Source organism: Helicoverpa armigera, chromosome 8 (genome assembly GCF_030705265.1).
Source record: "Helicoverpa armigera isolate CAAS_96S chromosome 8, ASM3070526v1, whole genome shotgun sequence".
NCBI classification, from domain to species: domain Eukaryota; kingdom Metazoa; phylum Arthropoda; class Insecta; order Lepidoptera; family Noctuidae; genus Helicoverpa; species Helicoverpa armigera.
In genome coordinates this window covers 7,525,629-7,538,581 of record NC_087127.1, presented here as the reverse complement: position 1 = coordinate 7,538,581, position 12,953 = coordinate 7,525,629, and the positions used below count along the sequence as shown (strand labels likewise).

At 38.4% G+C, this 12,953-nt stretch overlaps 2 protein-coding genes across 12 annotated transcripts in view; both read left to right on the top strand.

Annotated features, from left to right (window-relative positions):
* LOC110374799 (uncharacterized) overlaps nucleotides 1–12,953 on the top strand; it is a 340,622-nt gene that overhangs the window by 287,039 nt on the left and 40,630 nt on the right. The gene's annotated exons all lie outside the window — the stretch shown is intronic.
* LOC110374805 (fibrosin-1-like protein) overlaps nucleotides 1–12,953 on the top strand; it is a 45,503-nt gene that overhangs the window by 11,718 nt on the left and 20,832 nt on the right. For 9 of the 11 annotated variants that reach the window (XM_064035702.1, XM_064035697.1, XM_049838470.2 and 6 more), the window contains exons 3-5: nucleotides 5,865–5,984; nucleotides 6,530–6,565; nucleotides 7,536–7,562. In XM_064035702.1, coding sequence (XP_063891772.1) covers nucleotides 5,865–5,984; nucleotides 6,530–6,565; nucleotides 7,536–7,562 — 183 coding nt within the window. The remainder of the gene's footprint in view (nucleotides 1–5,864; nucleotides 5,985–6,529; nucleotides 6,566–7,535; nucleotides 7,563–12,953) is intronic. The other 2 variants (XM_064035701.1, XM_064035705.1) reach the window with 2 other exon arrangements.

The window sequence follows — 12,953 nt, the reverse complement described above, 5'->3', positions numbered from 1 at the left end:
TAGTCATAACACTATGCCCACACTACATTCCGTCTGTACCAGCAGTCTTTTTATAACGGTTTATGCGAATCTGCGATTTTACCCCTTTCCGAAGGCAAACTATAAACGAGCTTTGTTAACGATGTTCGTTCATGTTCTTACATCCGCACCTAAGTTAAATGTGTCGGGTGATCTCACACGTCTAAATGCAGCGAATCTAAATCTGTAAGCCATCGAGCGTGCCTCTTCCGGGATCCGCTTTCTCGCCAAACTCATAAAACGTATGCAAACTGCCAATCGACTTGTCAACGCGTCTCAACTCATCTTCAAGACGGCTTTTAAACCAACATCTGCGAAATGCACACTTTGTTTACTTGTTTTAAATTGTTTGCTAAACCATTAAGCATTGAATATCTGCCATTTGAGTAAACGTTAGTAATTATTGAAGTTTAGTTAACTCAGTTTATCGAAAATAATAATTGTTTCTATTTGTTCACTTTGCTGAATGTATTCAGTAAAAATAGACACTCAAAAATCGTGGACCCCACGTCGAATGCGAAATTATTAATTCATCAGGTTAGCCGGCAATGGCAGGCGCTATCCAGCGATGGCACTAACTCTGGCTCGACCACTTAATTGAGACTCATGAAATCTTTATCACATGCACGTAGCTTGCATCGAGGCCTTATAAAATTTGATAGAATCAAAACAAGCAGATATTGAAACTGCTTGATATTCCTTTCCGGTTAGTGAAAATCGAATATTTATTTCTTCACTCGAAGACGCGTGTGCTTGAGTTCTAAATAGGTTCACATTTCTGATTCGAAAGGAGCACTCTGAGCGGAATGTGAGCAGTTTACCCTGTGTGCTCCCCCGTGAATTTCGACAGTTCGCCGACGCCAGCCAAGATATGTCGCAATCCCATCCAATTTGCCTCCCGCCGCTCGTGCTGTTGCTCGAATAAAGCGGAAAATCTTGCTCCGCAGCGCGCCGCGCCGACGGAATAAATTATGTTAGCTTCAACTTCAATATAAAACTGTCGGAAACGAAGGGCGCATATAAAACTTTAAGCTTACACTTAATCGTTAATAACACAGGCTTATCTTATATTATGTGCTGATTTACTAACCGTGTAGTTATATAGAAAGTCATAATATTTACAAACTTCATCTCCATACAGAATGGTGCAGTGCAGCAATGTGGTTGTTTTATTTGGAGTCCACTTGGTTGCAGTTTACCGACTATATTACGGTTTGAACAATATCTAGAGTTGAGCGGGGAATGAGCACGATCGTTTGGCACGAGCTGAGAACGCGCCGCTGCGGTGTCGGCTAATAGCTCTTCGCAGATTCAATTTGCTGTCGAATAGAATATAGCCTCCCGGTGCGCACTACGCGATCATTAAGTTACGCTCTCGTCTCCGACGACAAGCTAGTAAAATTTGCTTCAAACACCTACCGTGCCACTCAAGCCAACTTTAATTTAATTCGCTTCCTAATTACTTGAGTAAGTAATTGACTTAATGTGACCTCAGTTTTAATTAAGTTTTATGATTTTAAATTTCAACATCCGCTTTATCGTTTAAGATTCTTTCGAATATGTTGTTAAGTAGTCTTGAAGTATATATTTTTTTCTATTTGAAAGTAAAAATACTTATAAGATACATACTAAACTATAATGCACTTACTAAATGACCCATTTTAATCATAAATAATTACGACCAGGATCTGATATCAGTTTATAGAAGACGAGTTTTCCATTACTTTTGCCTCAAATTCAATATTATAATGTTCCGTTTATATGTATTTATCCAAATTATAAATTCATAAATATTAACTTACACAAATACCAATAATACCTGTGTTTGTAAACTAACGTAAAATTGGTTGCGGCTTGCGGCGGACATGGATTGCTTTCGACAGAAGAGCGTCCTTATTGTGTTGTCTCCGGGAAAGCTGGCGTATCGCCACGGACGCGACACGCTGCCAATGCCAAATGTTTTTTATTCCCCCTTTCTGGACGATATTGCCGTTTGCTTACGTTGTGCCCTCTCTTGCCTTATCTTAAACGACCAACGGGTCACAACAGCTAGCGTTCAATTGAGCTACCTCTGTTTAAACTATCCTGAATATTTGCATACCATATCTTGTTAAAGACTGGCAGGGTTATTTCTGGGTCAAAATTAGACTGACAGAAGTTAATCTTTATGAAACATATGTATTTAAAATGAACCATCAATGCTTGTAAACGTTTCCCACAATGTATTGTTTTGATTGAAATATAAACCCCTCGGATTCATTATACATCAAAATGGAATTAATACGTTTATTTGCGGAACGCTTTACAAATTCAATGGATTTATTGGTAAAATGATGTCTTCATTGAACTTTAATCGAAATTGTACAATGGTTCACAAATTAACAATTCGTATTACTCAGTGAACCGTAGAGAATTCAATAATAATGTCATATGAATATGATGCACGTTAATATTTGTTCGTCGACATCACTGATTTTATTAATTAAACAACAACAGTCCAAACTTTATAGCAGTTTGTGGTATTTTACATAAATTACGATACAATACGAGACACTAATTGAGCTTCCACGTAAATATGATATTCAGCATAATTATTCAATTACTTATACGTATACACGGTAATACTTGTTACTCTGTAATTACTTTTGCTGGCATGTATCAAAACGACCTTTACTTTGATGATAGTACACAAAATAATATTACCCCGTATAAAATTCAAATACCAAAATCTGTCTGTTTGCGAGAAGTCGCTGCGATTTGTTCTGAGAACTTGAGCTCCAGACGAAATAAAATGTCAAACAAGTTTATTTAATGCATAACGACACGACTACGGCTGGAAATTATGTTAGCAACCTAACATTGCATATTAATGCTACACAGCAACACCACGGAAAATGTTTCGCAAACTGAAACTGTCTTTGACATTAAATACACTTTTATTATGTTCGCTGTTCATTTAGCGTAATACTTTGAATTTATTAGTAGTTGTGTTGCTCCGTAGTCCATTACATTTTATGTGCAATCAAATAGTTTGGTGGTGTAACGTGCCATATTATATGTTCGTACGTATGATGTTTACTGGTTATTTTGCTTTAACTGGGTAAACAAAGGGCAGTTTTGCGAGCCAATATATCTGGAAAAGAGCTGTTTTCACACATACATCCAGTTCAACCAGTTCAGAGTTTTTATAAATGGTTTTCACAAAGCAAAGCAATATGACATCCCCCCAAAATAATCAAATCTTTAAATAAGGCGTTATTTTTGCAACGTCAGCTTTTGTAAACATTTTATAAAAAAAAACAAACACGGTTGACACAAAAAGGAACACGACTCCGTACAAATTGATGTATGACGGGACGGCTGACTAGATGGGATGCAACAACAAACGTTATGTTACCACCATATAATATTTACCGAAACACTGCTGCCAGCTATTCAAAATGCCCACGGCATCATGGAAATATTAAATCAGTCATATATTTTATCCATTTGTTCGGCGAGCCGCACTATATTAATTTTAGAACGGTCTGTCACCAAAATTCCATTTGAAAATACCATATAGACTAACGCCGCTTTCAAAGACCTCGTCGTATATGATTGGTTTGCTTTGACACGAAATATTCATCTAATCTAATATTTTTGCTGAAACATTTTCAAAGACATATTCGTCACCTTTATATTCACTCTGATTTGAGTAAGTGCTTGAATCTCAATTTTAACATAAGAATTAGAAGTGTTGTTTCAACGTAACGAGGAGAGTAACGTGCTGCGACATAAATTATGCAATACATCAACGACACTGCATGTCACACCCGCACCCTTAACATGGTGCACCTTGTTTACAAATGCATTGAAAAAGTTTTAAAACTAAATTGTACAAGAACCAAACTTAATTGATTACAGCCATAAACGCTTGCAAAAAGTTTGCTCCGAAATATTAACCGTAAACAAAACAGGAACCGGTAGCAATTATGGTATTTCCACCCGGAGGGATTTCATTACATATGAATTATCATCTGACATCCAGTATTAACCTGAACTCGAAAGTGCATTACCGCTGGAGTGTCTGTTCATGAAAAATGTAATTGGATGATTTATCTCGTTGGTCACGTTTCGCCGCCATATGGACTTCTCATGAATAAGTAATGTTCGGCTGCGGTCGTTGTTTCAATTAGCGGTTGTGTCGACTGTCGACGGCTGGGCACGACTGCTTCCCGCCAGCCACCCGCCACACTCTGCAAACACTGAAATACAATTTTTGTTATAAAGATGCGAATATTTCATTGAAGTCTGCAGTTTTAACTTACAAGATAGTTTTAAATACCACGATTTAAATTATTTCCCGAAAGAAAAATAACTTTGCCTCCTGTTATAAAGGTTTAATAAATCCATCACAGATTAGCTCGTCCCATTATACAAAAATATTCAGAATGGTTAAGATCATTAAAGATACTAAATCTGTTTTTGCACTCAAATAAACCCAATAAATAGAAATGAAAGTCCGGCGTTATTCCTATAATTCGAGCGTACCTACAATAATGAGCGAAAGTAATTATGTGGCAACAACCCCCGTTACATCTCCGAAAGACACGACCCATTCAGGGATTAGAGGGATCTCGCTCGCCTACGACGGATTAAATTGATATGTGCGACGCTGCTTAACTCGTTTTATGTAAAGGGTCGGAAAGCAATCCCTTTTATTACAAGTGGAGACATAATCTTATGCGTATGTCTTTTTGTTGTCTATTATGGAAGCTAAAACGTCTCAAGTTTTATTATTTTTGTCATTTTCATAACCTACTTGTGGTCATAAATTGTTTTTTATAGCATTTGCTTAGTTTTCACAGGCATATATAGTACTTTGTGATGTGCGTAAGATCTTATTGATAACTAAACAAGTTTACGTCTAAGCAAAGCAAAATGGTTTACTCGAATTCTACCAATATAAAGATTTCGTTCTGGTCGACGACCGTTCCCGGAAATGGTGTCGTTTACATAAACCTTAACCGGCCGCGAGTAATGGCCTCTACACTTGTACAGTTCCAATTTATGACTTGAATTGCGATGCACTATGTAACAGACTCTTGATTAGCAAAATGCTGCATGTTGTTTGCATGAATGTATAAACTACACACTTTCTTATTAAAACCACCATATCGCAGTAATTTGCAAAGCCATTATTTAATTTTGAGATAATTCAACGATATGCACGTATACAAAACTGAACTTTAATAGTGTTTTCAATGTTCTTTTATTATAATTATAACATGACTTAACAAAGGAATCATCATAACTTATGCACATATTTTATAAGGAATGAATTATATAGAAAGTTAACAATCCGTAAAGTTATATAAATGAGTTGGAAGTTCATTGCGAAAGGGTCGGATCATTGCGGAATTATCCATTTACGGAGAGTTACTCGTTTTATTTTCTTTTAGCAGTCTTGTACAGCGTTTGTCGCTGAGCATCACAGTCACTTCCCCCGCTTGTTCGAGCGCCTTTCGAACCCTACCGTAAAATAGACGCGAAATGTGATAAATGGAAAACTCTTTTTATTGTCGAGGCCCGGGGCACGTTACGTTATGGGTCGGCTCCACTCATCCCGCCCGCACCCTCGCTTTCCCGGCCCGTCTTATCAAGTTTTCTTATATCCTAGTTACCGCTCAATTTTGTGAGCCTTATATAAAAAGCTTTTTCTGTGCTCCCCTCTTTGCAAAAGAATTGCTCTTAAGGTATCTGTCTGTACACGAGTCTCTATCACTTAAGCGTAAGAAGTAAAAAAGCTATTCTTGCCCTGTCGAGTGCGGGCATGACTTAAATTGACCCTGCATTTTTTTATTCAGGGTATTACGCTGCTTCAAGACGCTGGTACGTCGGATGACAGTGGACGGGCATCAGAAAGACTAACGGGTAGTTCGGTGGCGCCTCGCGATCCCGATTCTTCCCGTGATCGTCTTAGTGACGTAAGTATTTTAATCTTACATCACTTTACGCCCTAGCAATCCTTTACCAAAAGCAAGTCATGTCTTAGTGCATAGAACCTTCAGCAATGAACTCTCTGCAAACCCTTTAATATTATTTTTCTGTGAAAATGAAAGAAACGCTAGGATTTATTTTCCGATATCATTTATTTACATCCTGTTCGTGCCTTTATTCTGTCACAAATATCTATTTGTGTCGTGCTTCACAATATGATATGTCGATTTTCAATGAGGTGCATGTACGAATTCACTTAGTGTTGTGATTGTAATGCGTGTTAGATCGTGAAATAAAAAATATAAATGTCTTCTATTTTTTTGCATAAATTCTCGTCTCTCCTACCTATTTTGATTATATTGTCGTTATTATTGGCTGTTCATAATAAAAATTATCTTCAAGAGGTCGCTTTTTTCTATTTCTATATTACTTTAAAGCATTGTGGCTGAGTGCTAGGAGAGACGGGACAAACTTCACCACCCCTAGTCACTCCAATCCACTCATATGTTCGCTTTCTCTCTCCTGCCTACAGGCCAGTAGCCGCTGTAGTTCCGGAAAAGGCTATATCGTGAGTATAATCAATGTTGTCTGTTTGCTATGTAGAACTTTTTTTATTGTCTCTTCCACCATGCACGATTCAGTTGTAACCTTGCTGCTTGCATGATTTTGTTAGAAATTAATAATAAATGTTTCCCCTTAGAACATGTCTTTTGCTAACTTGTAGATATGGTAATTGTTTTTATGAATTTCTAATGTTATACTAACATACATCAATAGGATCTATGAATAAATTGAATGAATTAAAGTCTAAATAACCCTTGTCTGCTGGAAAAGTCATGTAATGGCTATAATTCTCTATTACTGTGTGCAAATTTACCCAGATCACGCAACACACATAGACCCTGTTCGATATTCCGCGCGTATCGCAGCTAAATCACGAGATTTGTCGAGGCGGTGCCGTTCCGTACTACATAACATTACCTGCGCCCGTCCTGAATACTTCATGTTCTGTATTTATTTGAAATTGTAATATCTCAGCCTGATCCCTTGTTGTTTCCTCCGGCGTTAACTTACCTCATAAATAACACGTAACGTATTCGTCGATTTATGTTTCGATAATAGTCATCTTCTCCCATATGATTTGGACTGTTCCGAGATTGTTTGATGGTCATGCGTAGAATACATTCATTCACTGGAAAACTTTATTATTAAAAAAAAAAACAATTTTCTTAAAGAGACATCTCATTACCGTAAGCTGACTATCCGCATACTTAAAATTCTACGCAATTTGTTTTAACATTCTGTTTAGAATAAATTGCACGCTTGGTTTAGGTGTGAGTTTTAGTTCATAAATTATTTTTTAGTGTGTAAGAAGTAAGCTGGCAGCTATCGGATAATTTTGCTGCTTTAATCCTCTGGTGCAGATTGTAGCGAATTGTAACGAATGTTAATTTAAATAAAATTGTAATGCATGAATTCGACCATGTCATCTGAATTACACATCGCAGTACTCAAATGTTCTTTTTCTCCTTTTACAGTGTGATAGCGAAGGCGACGATGACAAGGCAAGTACTTTGATATTAATATTTCTTCTTCAAACTTCCCAGTTAACGTTTCTAAACGATATTTACGAATCGCGTAAATTAATTAAACCAGTCTTCAACTCCTCGACTCTTTGAGAGTTGGAAAAGTTGAAACAGAGCGTTGGAAATAAATGTCCGTGTAATGTAAGTGGCGAAGTTGCTCGTTCCCGGTTTATTACCCGGTCGGACTTGCCAGTACACAGTGATTAATCTCGCGGGTCGGAACGCCACGTTCTAAGCACCTGTTTACAGAATTGTTTAGTTGGATTGCGGTTAATGAATTGGATTGGATTTTCTAACGTTTCATTTTATACTCAACTTACCTAATATAAATTATGGACTTATACAACAAGCTTATTGTCCGTAAGTAGTGCAAGGAGTCGGCTTTGTAGTCGAATCGCACATGCTCTACTAGAGGCTTAACTAACTCGTCAACAGGTTGTGAAATGCGAGTCAAAAGCGGCCAGAGTTTGAGCGTAGAGCGCTCTCCGACGCGTGTCGACGTGGCAAAGGGCGCTGATTACGCGCCGTCGCTCTGTTCAGTAATTACTAGATTGGCGCAGTCTGGAAGTGCCCGTAATTAAATACATTACACCGCCTTTAGCGGTACTAACTACTGGCAGTTGCTCTTTAACATCTCATATGTTATTAAGACCTGTTGACAAAAATGATTCTATGTAAACATTTCTTACAACGTACTTCAGATATGTTTGGCTTATACCGATGATATTGCCATTTATTTTGTAAACCAATTTTTCCTATATTTCTGGAATTACTGCAAAAAGTAATTCGTACTCTATGAATCTGTGACGGCTGACGTGCAAATCTGAAAGCTTTAAAAGACTGATACCATTGTTGGAGCGACCGCAACCCCGTCTCGTCCGTTCCCCTTAATCTAATTATCTGGCCCCTTCGCTGCCTGCTCCGGACGAAACACCCCACCCTCAATTTTCTCAGGAGAACCAAGTTTAAGTGTTCTATTAGGTAACCGATCTTACGATGATTACTGAAATCTCGTATTTTCGCAATGTTTTGTTTTTTCTAAATAAAGAGAAATTAGGACTAATCCTTTAAAAAAGGCCTTTCAGCGGTAGGGATTCAATTTTGTGGTAGATTAAAACCGATATGAAAGTGGATCGGTTTTATCGGTTTTACGTGTGCACTAAACCTTATTTGCAAATTCCAAGAACATTTTCTTTATTCCAAGTCTATGCTTTTACTTCCCTGAGCTGTCGAACATAATCGAATATGAAGTTTGACGGCAGAATAATGGCAGTAAATGGATATCTGAGGATGAAATCAGTCTCGAATCTGTGTTGCGCCGTAGTCGATTAATTAAATTATCCCGTGAAGTTGACAGCGCTGAGCTCATTGTTCGGAGCAAGCCGGGAGTGATATATAGGTGAGAGTGGGTGCCGTGGTAGCGCGTGGCTGCCATTGCTCGCTACACTTAGCTAGAGAGCGCCACTAACTCGATCCGATTCCACTTGGGCTATTTGCACTCCGAGTTCAATTATGCCTCCACTTTGATATGCAAATCCGGTCGCGTTTGGCTAATTACGTAGACGCTTCCGTAACATCATTTCAAACGTCAACTTACTGTATTTACGTCACGTAGCCATGTGCGTTCCGCGAGTAATGAAATTCAAAATGAACTGAATCGCTTTTTTAGCTTTGATGAGACTTAAAGTGACTAGTTCCATCTCTATTGTAGTTACTTAAATTGTACGAACTTTCGTTTCCGGAAAACTATTGAGAGGCTACGAATAGCTTGAACATGAATCTGTGTAAACTCCCCGAGCTCAGCAAACTGTTATTAGCTTAGTAGTAAAGTAGCAGGAGTGGACTCACTGGCTCCTGCATAATCACAATGTTGGATTGCGCACTTTTCGCTTAGTGTTAGTTAAATACTTTAATTTAATACCTTCATAGTTAAGTCAACAAATATGGTTGTTCTTATATAAAAATCGTCGCTTTTAGCGAATGTTGCTGGCACACCTAGCACATAATGTATAAACTATTGTGCGGTAACGTACATATTGCACGGTGCTCTATTAAAAGTAATGCAATCTGTTTTTTTAATATAAAACACATATTTTTCATAGATAACAAAAACTTTTATCATGGAATACAAATGAAAAACCGTTCATTTCTTTATGGTGCAGTGGGTGCCACTCGGCAAAATTTACCTTACGCAAAGCTGCCTCGGTTAATTGAAAGAGCTTCTTTCGTTTGGTGTAATATTTTACGGCACAGTCCGTGCCTCGTTGCGGTAACAGCAAAACGGTCTCGCTCCGACACACCAGTTTTCTTTAGTGCTCTCTCCTTGGGCGGCCGCTTACGACTCCTTTTAGAACTCGTTTTAGAAGCAACAAGAAAATAATTTAATCTACTCCACGGAATCGAAACATAAATTTGTTTTCAACATTATCTTAATCGCTACTTCTCTTTTACCATCTTTCAGCGTTGGCTTATTTCTTAAATTCTTTTTATTTTCATTTCCTTTGCGGAGAATGTCTTTAGAGTTTTTCAACTTAGCAATTACGGTAAAAATTTGATTTGACTTACGATGAAATTATCCTGGCTTCTTCAGATTAGAATTAATTCGAAAGAAATTTCCCTGTATGAAGTGAATTTAATTTAATATAACTTGTATATCTCTCTAAACTCACAAAAGGACTTTAAGATATTAATGTTTGTTGCTTAGTGTAGTATTCCCACATGTACCGCAATAAATCGGCCGCACCCACGGCGACGGCGCTGCGGCACGCGAGATAAGGGTCACCGCAACACCATTAAGTACCACAATGTCACAGTTCCGCCGATCAACTACATAAACCCCTCACCGCCCACTACACACTTTATGACTTACTCGCACCTACTAACATTTCATCCATCAACGAGCCACCAGAGCACTTACTTGCACATACCTTCATTATTTAATAGTAATACCACTGTAATTATAATAAACAACTTAACTACGTGATTAACATAATGTTTCTAGAATGTTCTACTTTTGTCTTGTAAACGAGCATAAAGTGAAAGAACAAATTGCGAGTTTCCCCAGTATTTTCCTCGCTCGGAAAAATATATGTTTTATTAAAGCTCGGCATTTCCGAGAGCGCGGCAACCCTCGGGGTGAGGGTGGCTGGCTCAGGGGGATGAGTTCGGCGGCGCGCCAGTGTATAACAGACAGTAGAGGGATATAAAACATATTTACGCGCCTATAAAGTACTCTCGTACGCTCGCTCTCCACCATTTTCTTTTGTTCCTCGCTCGCAGCCAATGATAATGCTTTCTCCCGTTCGGTTAAACTTATTTCTCTGCCGTCTTATCTGGCTTTTCTTCGGCACTTTTATTTATAACCGAAGTGGTGAAATGTAACAACGTGAAGTAAACGATTTTGGTTTCAGTTTGCTTTTTGACATCTTGTTTTCTTTTTGTGTAGGATTTATTCCTTTTCCTAGTATTTTTTCTTTTAGTCTGTTCCATTTTCCGTTTATTAATTGGGTGCCACGTGAATTTTGTAGTGGTTTAGTTTACAAGTAGCGATTGTCTTTTTATCAAAACTTAGAATTGAGTATAAAGACAATAATAAATGTTTGAATACACTTTTAGGTATCCGTTGTAAATATAGATCTTCTCGATGTCGATTAAAACCCTTACATGGTATAAAATTCACCAATTCTCGTTGCTTTAAGAAAGCGTAGGGTACTTAAAGCTATTCAGAATGAGCATAACGGAAGCCAGAGTGTTAACAGCAAAGCGAGGAGCGTCTTAATCTTACGCTACAGTAAGGCTCAGAACAGAAACCCCTTGCGTAGGTGAGAGGGTGTAATAACAAGAGTCACCCGTTCCCCGCCAAGCCACCCAGTCGCCCGCAGGCTCACCCGCTCGCAAACTTCTACGGAGATTCCTATTACTCCGTCGTGCTCCAGTCTAACCGGCTTGACTTAGATAAGACCTAACTTACTACGATGTAAACTGAACCTTAAACATTCGCAGCTACGACACTTACATTGCAAGCCTTTGTCTTTGTCACGTGTCAGACTTAAAGTTACTCATATTGGTTGGTCATGTAAACAAGAAATGCCACGCTTTCTTATCCATTACAACGAGTACAAATAAATCGAAACGTTAATTGAATTCCTCTTTCTAAATATTGAGAAATAACTAAAAGCTAAAAACATTGTTCCTACTTTCGAATCGTGTAGGACAAAGAGGCGCCATCAAAGGGCTGTAATCATCCGTAGGCAGGCGAGTGTTAGCACTCGACGCCGAGGTCGGGATATCTCTCGACGGATCAGCAGCTCACTCGGGATGCACTCTACGATTCCGTTTGTCACTGCACCCGACTGCGGTCTGAGCTCCCGCTCTGATAAACGCATGTCAACGTGCTTTGAATGCAGAGCGCATTTAACCACTGAAGCCGGATAGAAGCTTACCGAGTACGGTTTAATATGGCGCTATTAATGATATCGCTATGTAAGGCAATACGTTTAGCTTGATCGTTTATTTATATCGACATCTAGTAGTTGATTATTGGATTAAGCCAGCTGACTGTACTTGTTGTGGCCAAACATTATCTAGATCACAAAGCATCCATCAAATGATCTCGTAAATAGTTGAATTAGAACAAGAAATACACCAAGTCAAGAATTCTTATCCCTGAAAAAATTACTTGTTTGTTTGCAATACAAATTGTGTGATGTTTAGATGCATCGATCAGGTAGTACGGCGCCGAGCACACAATGTGTCATGTTACGCAGATAAGCTGTTCGGCTATTTGCACGTCGTCGTAGTCGTGTGTGCGACCCAGCCGGCCCGGCCGTAATTAGCCGGCCGCAAAGTTCGCCGGAATGTTACACGAACACCCCACGAGCCCACGACTACAACTGTACATAGTATACAAACATTTTACAGGTCCCTCGGTACTAAGACACTCTATACTGTGGAGTCCGTAGAGTTTGTTTCTAATTGTTCGAATTGAATCGAATCTAAAACAAAGCGTCAAATACCGAGAAAATTAATTTTCAATTTCATGGGTTTTCTGCAAAATTTACTCCTTTATTCAACACAGTACTGAACAGAGTAAATAATTTTAACCGCAAAAGTGGAATGAAGTGAATTGAAAATATTGTCATGTAAATATGTAGTTGTGAACGCGTTCAAAGCTTTCAAAAAGATAACACTTACGGTTTAAGCCTTAGGAGTCGTTATTTCCGTCGTAAATAGCTGTAGGTCGTTAGTGGCCCGAGCAACCGGGGAAACAAACATGTTATGCGACGACAATGTGATAAACCAGTAGAATATACCCGGACTTTTACAGTTCCGCGATCATTAACAATTTACTAACTTTGTGATAGACTCAAT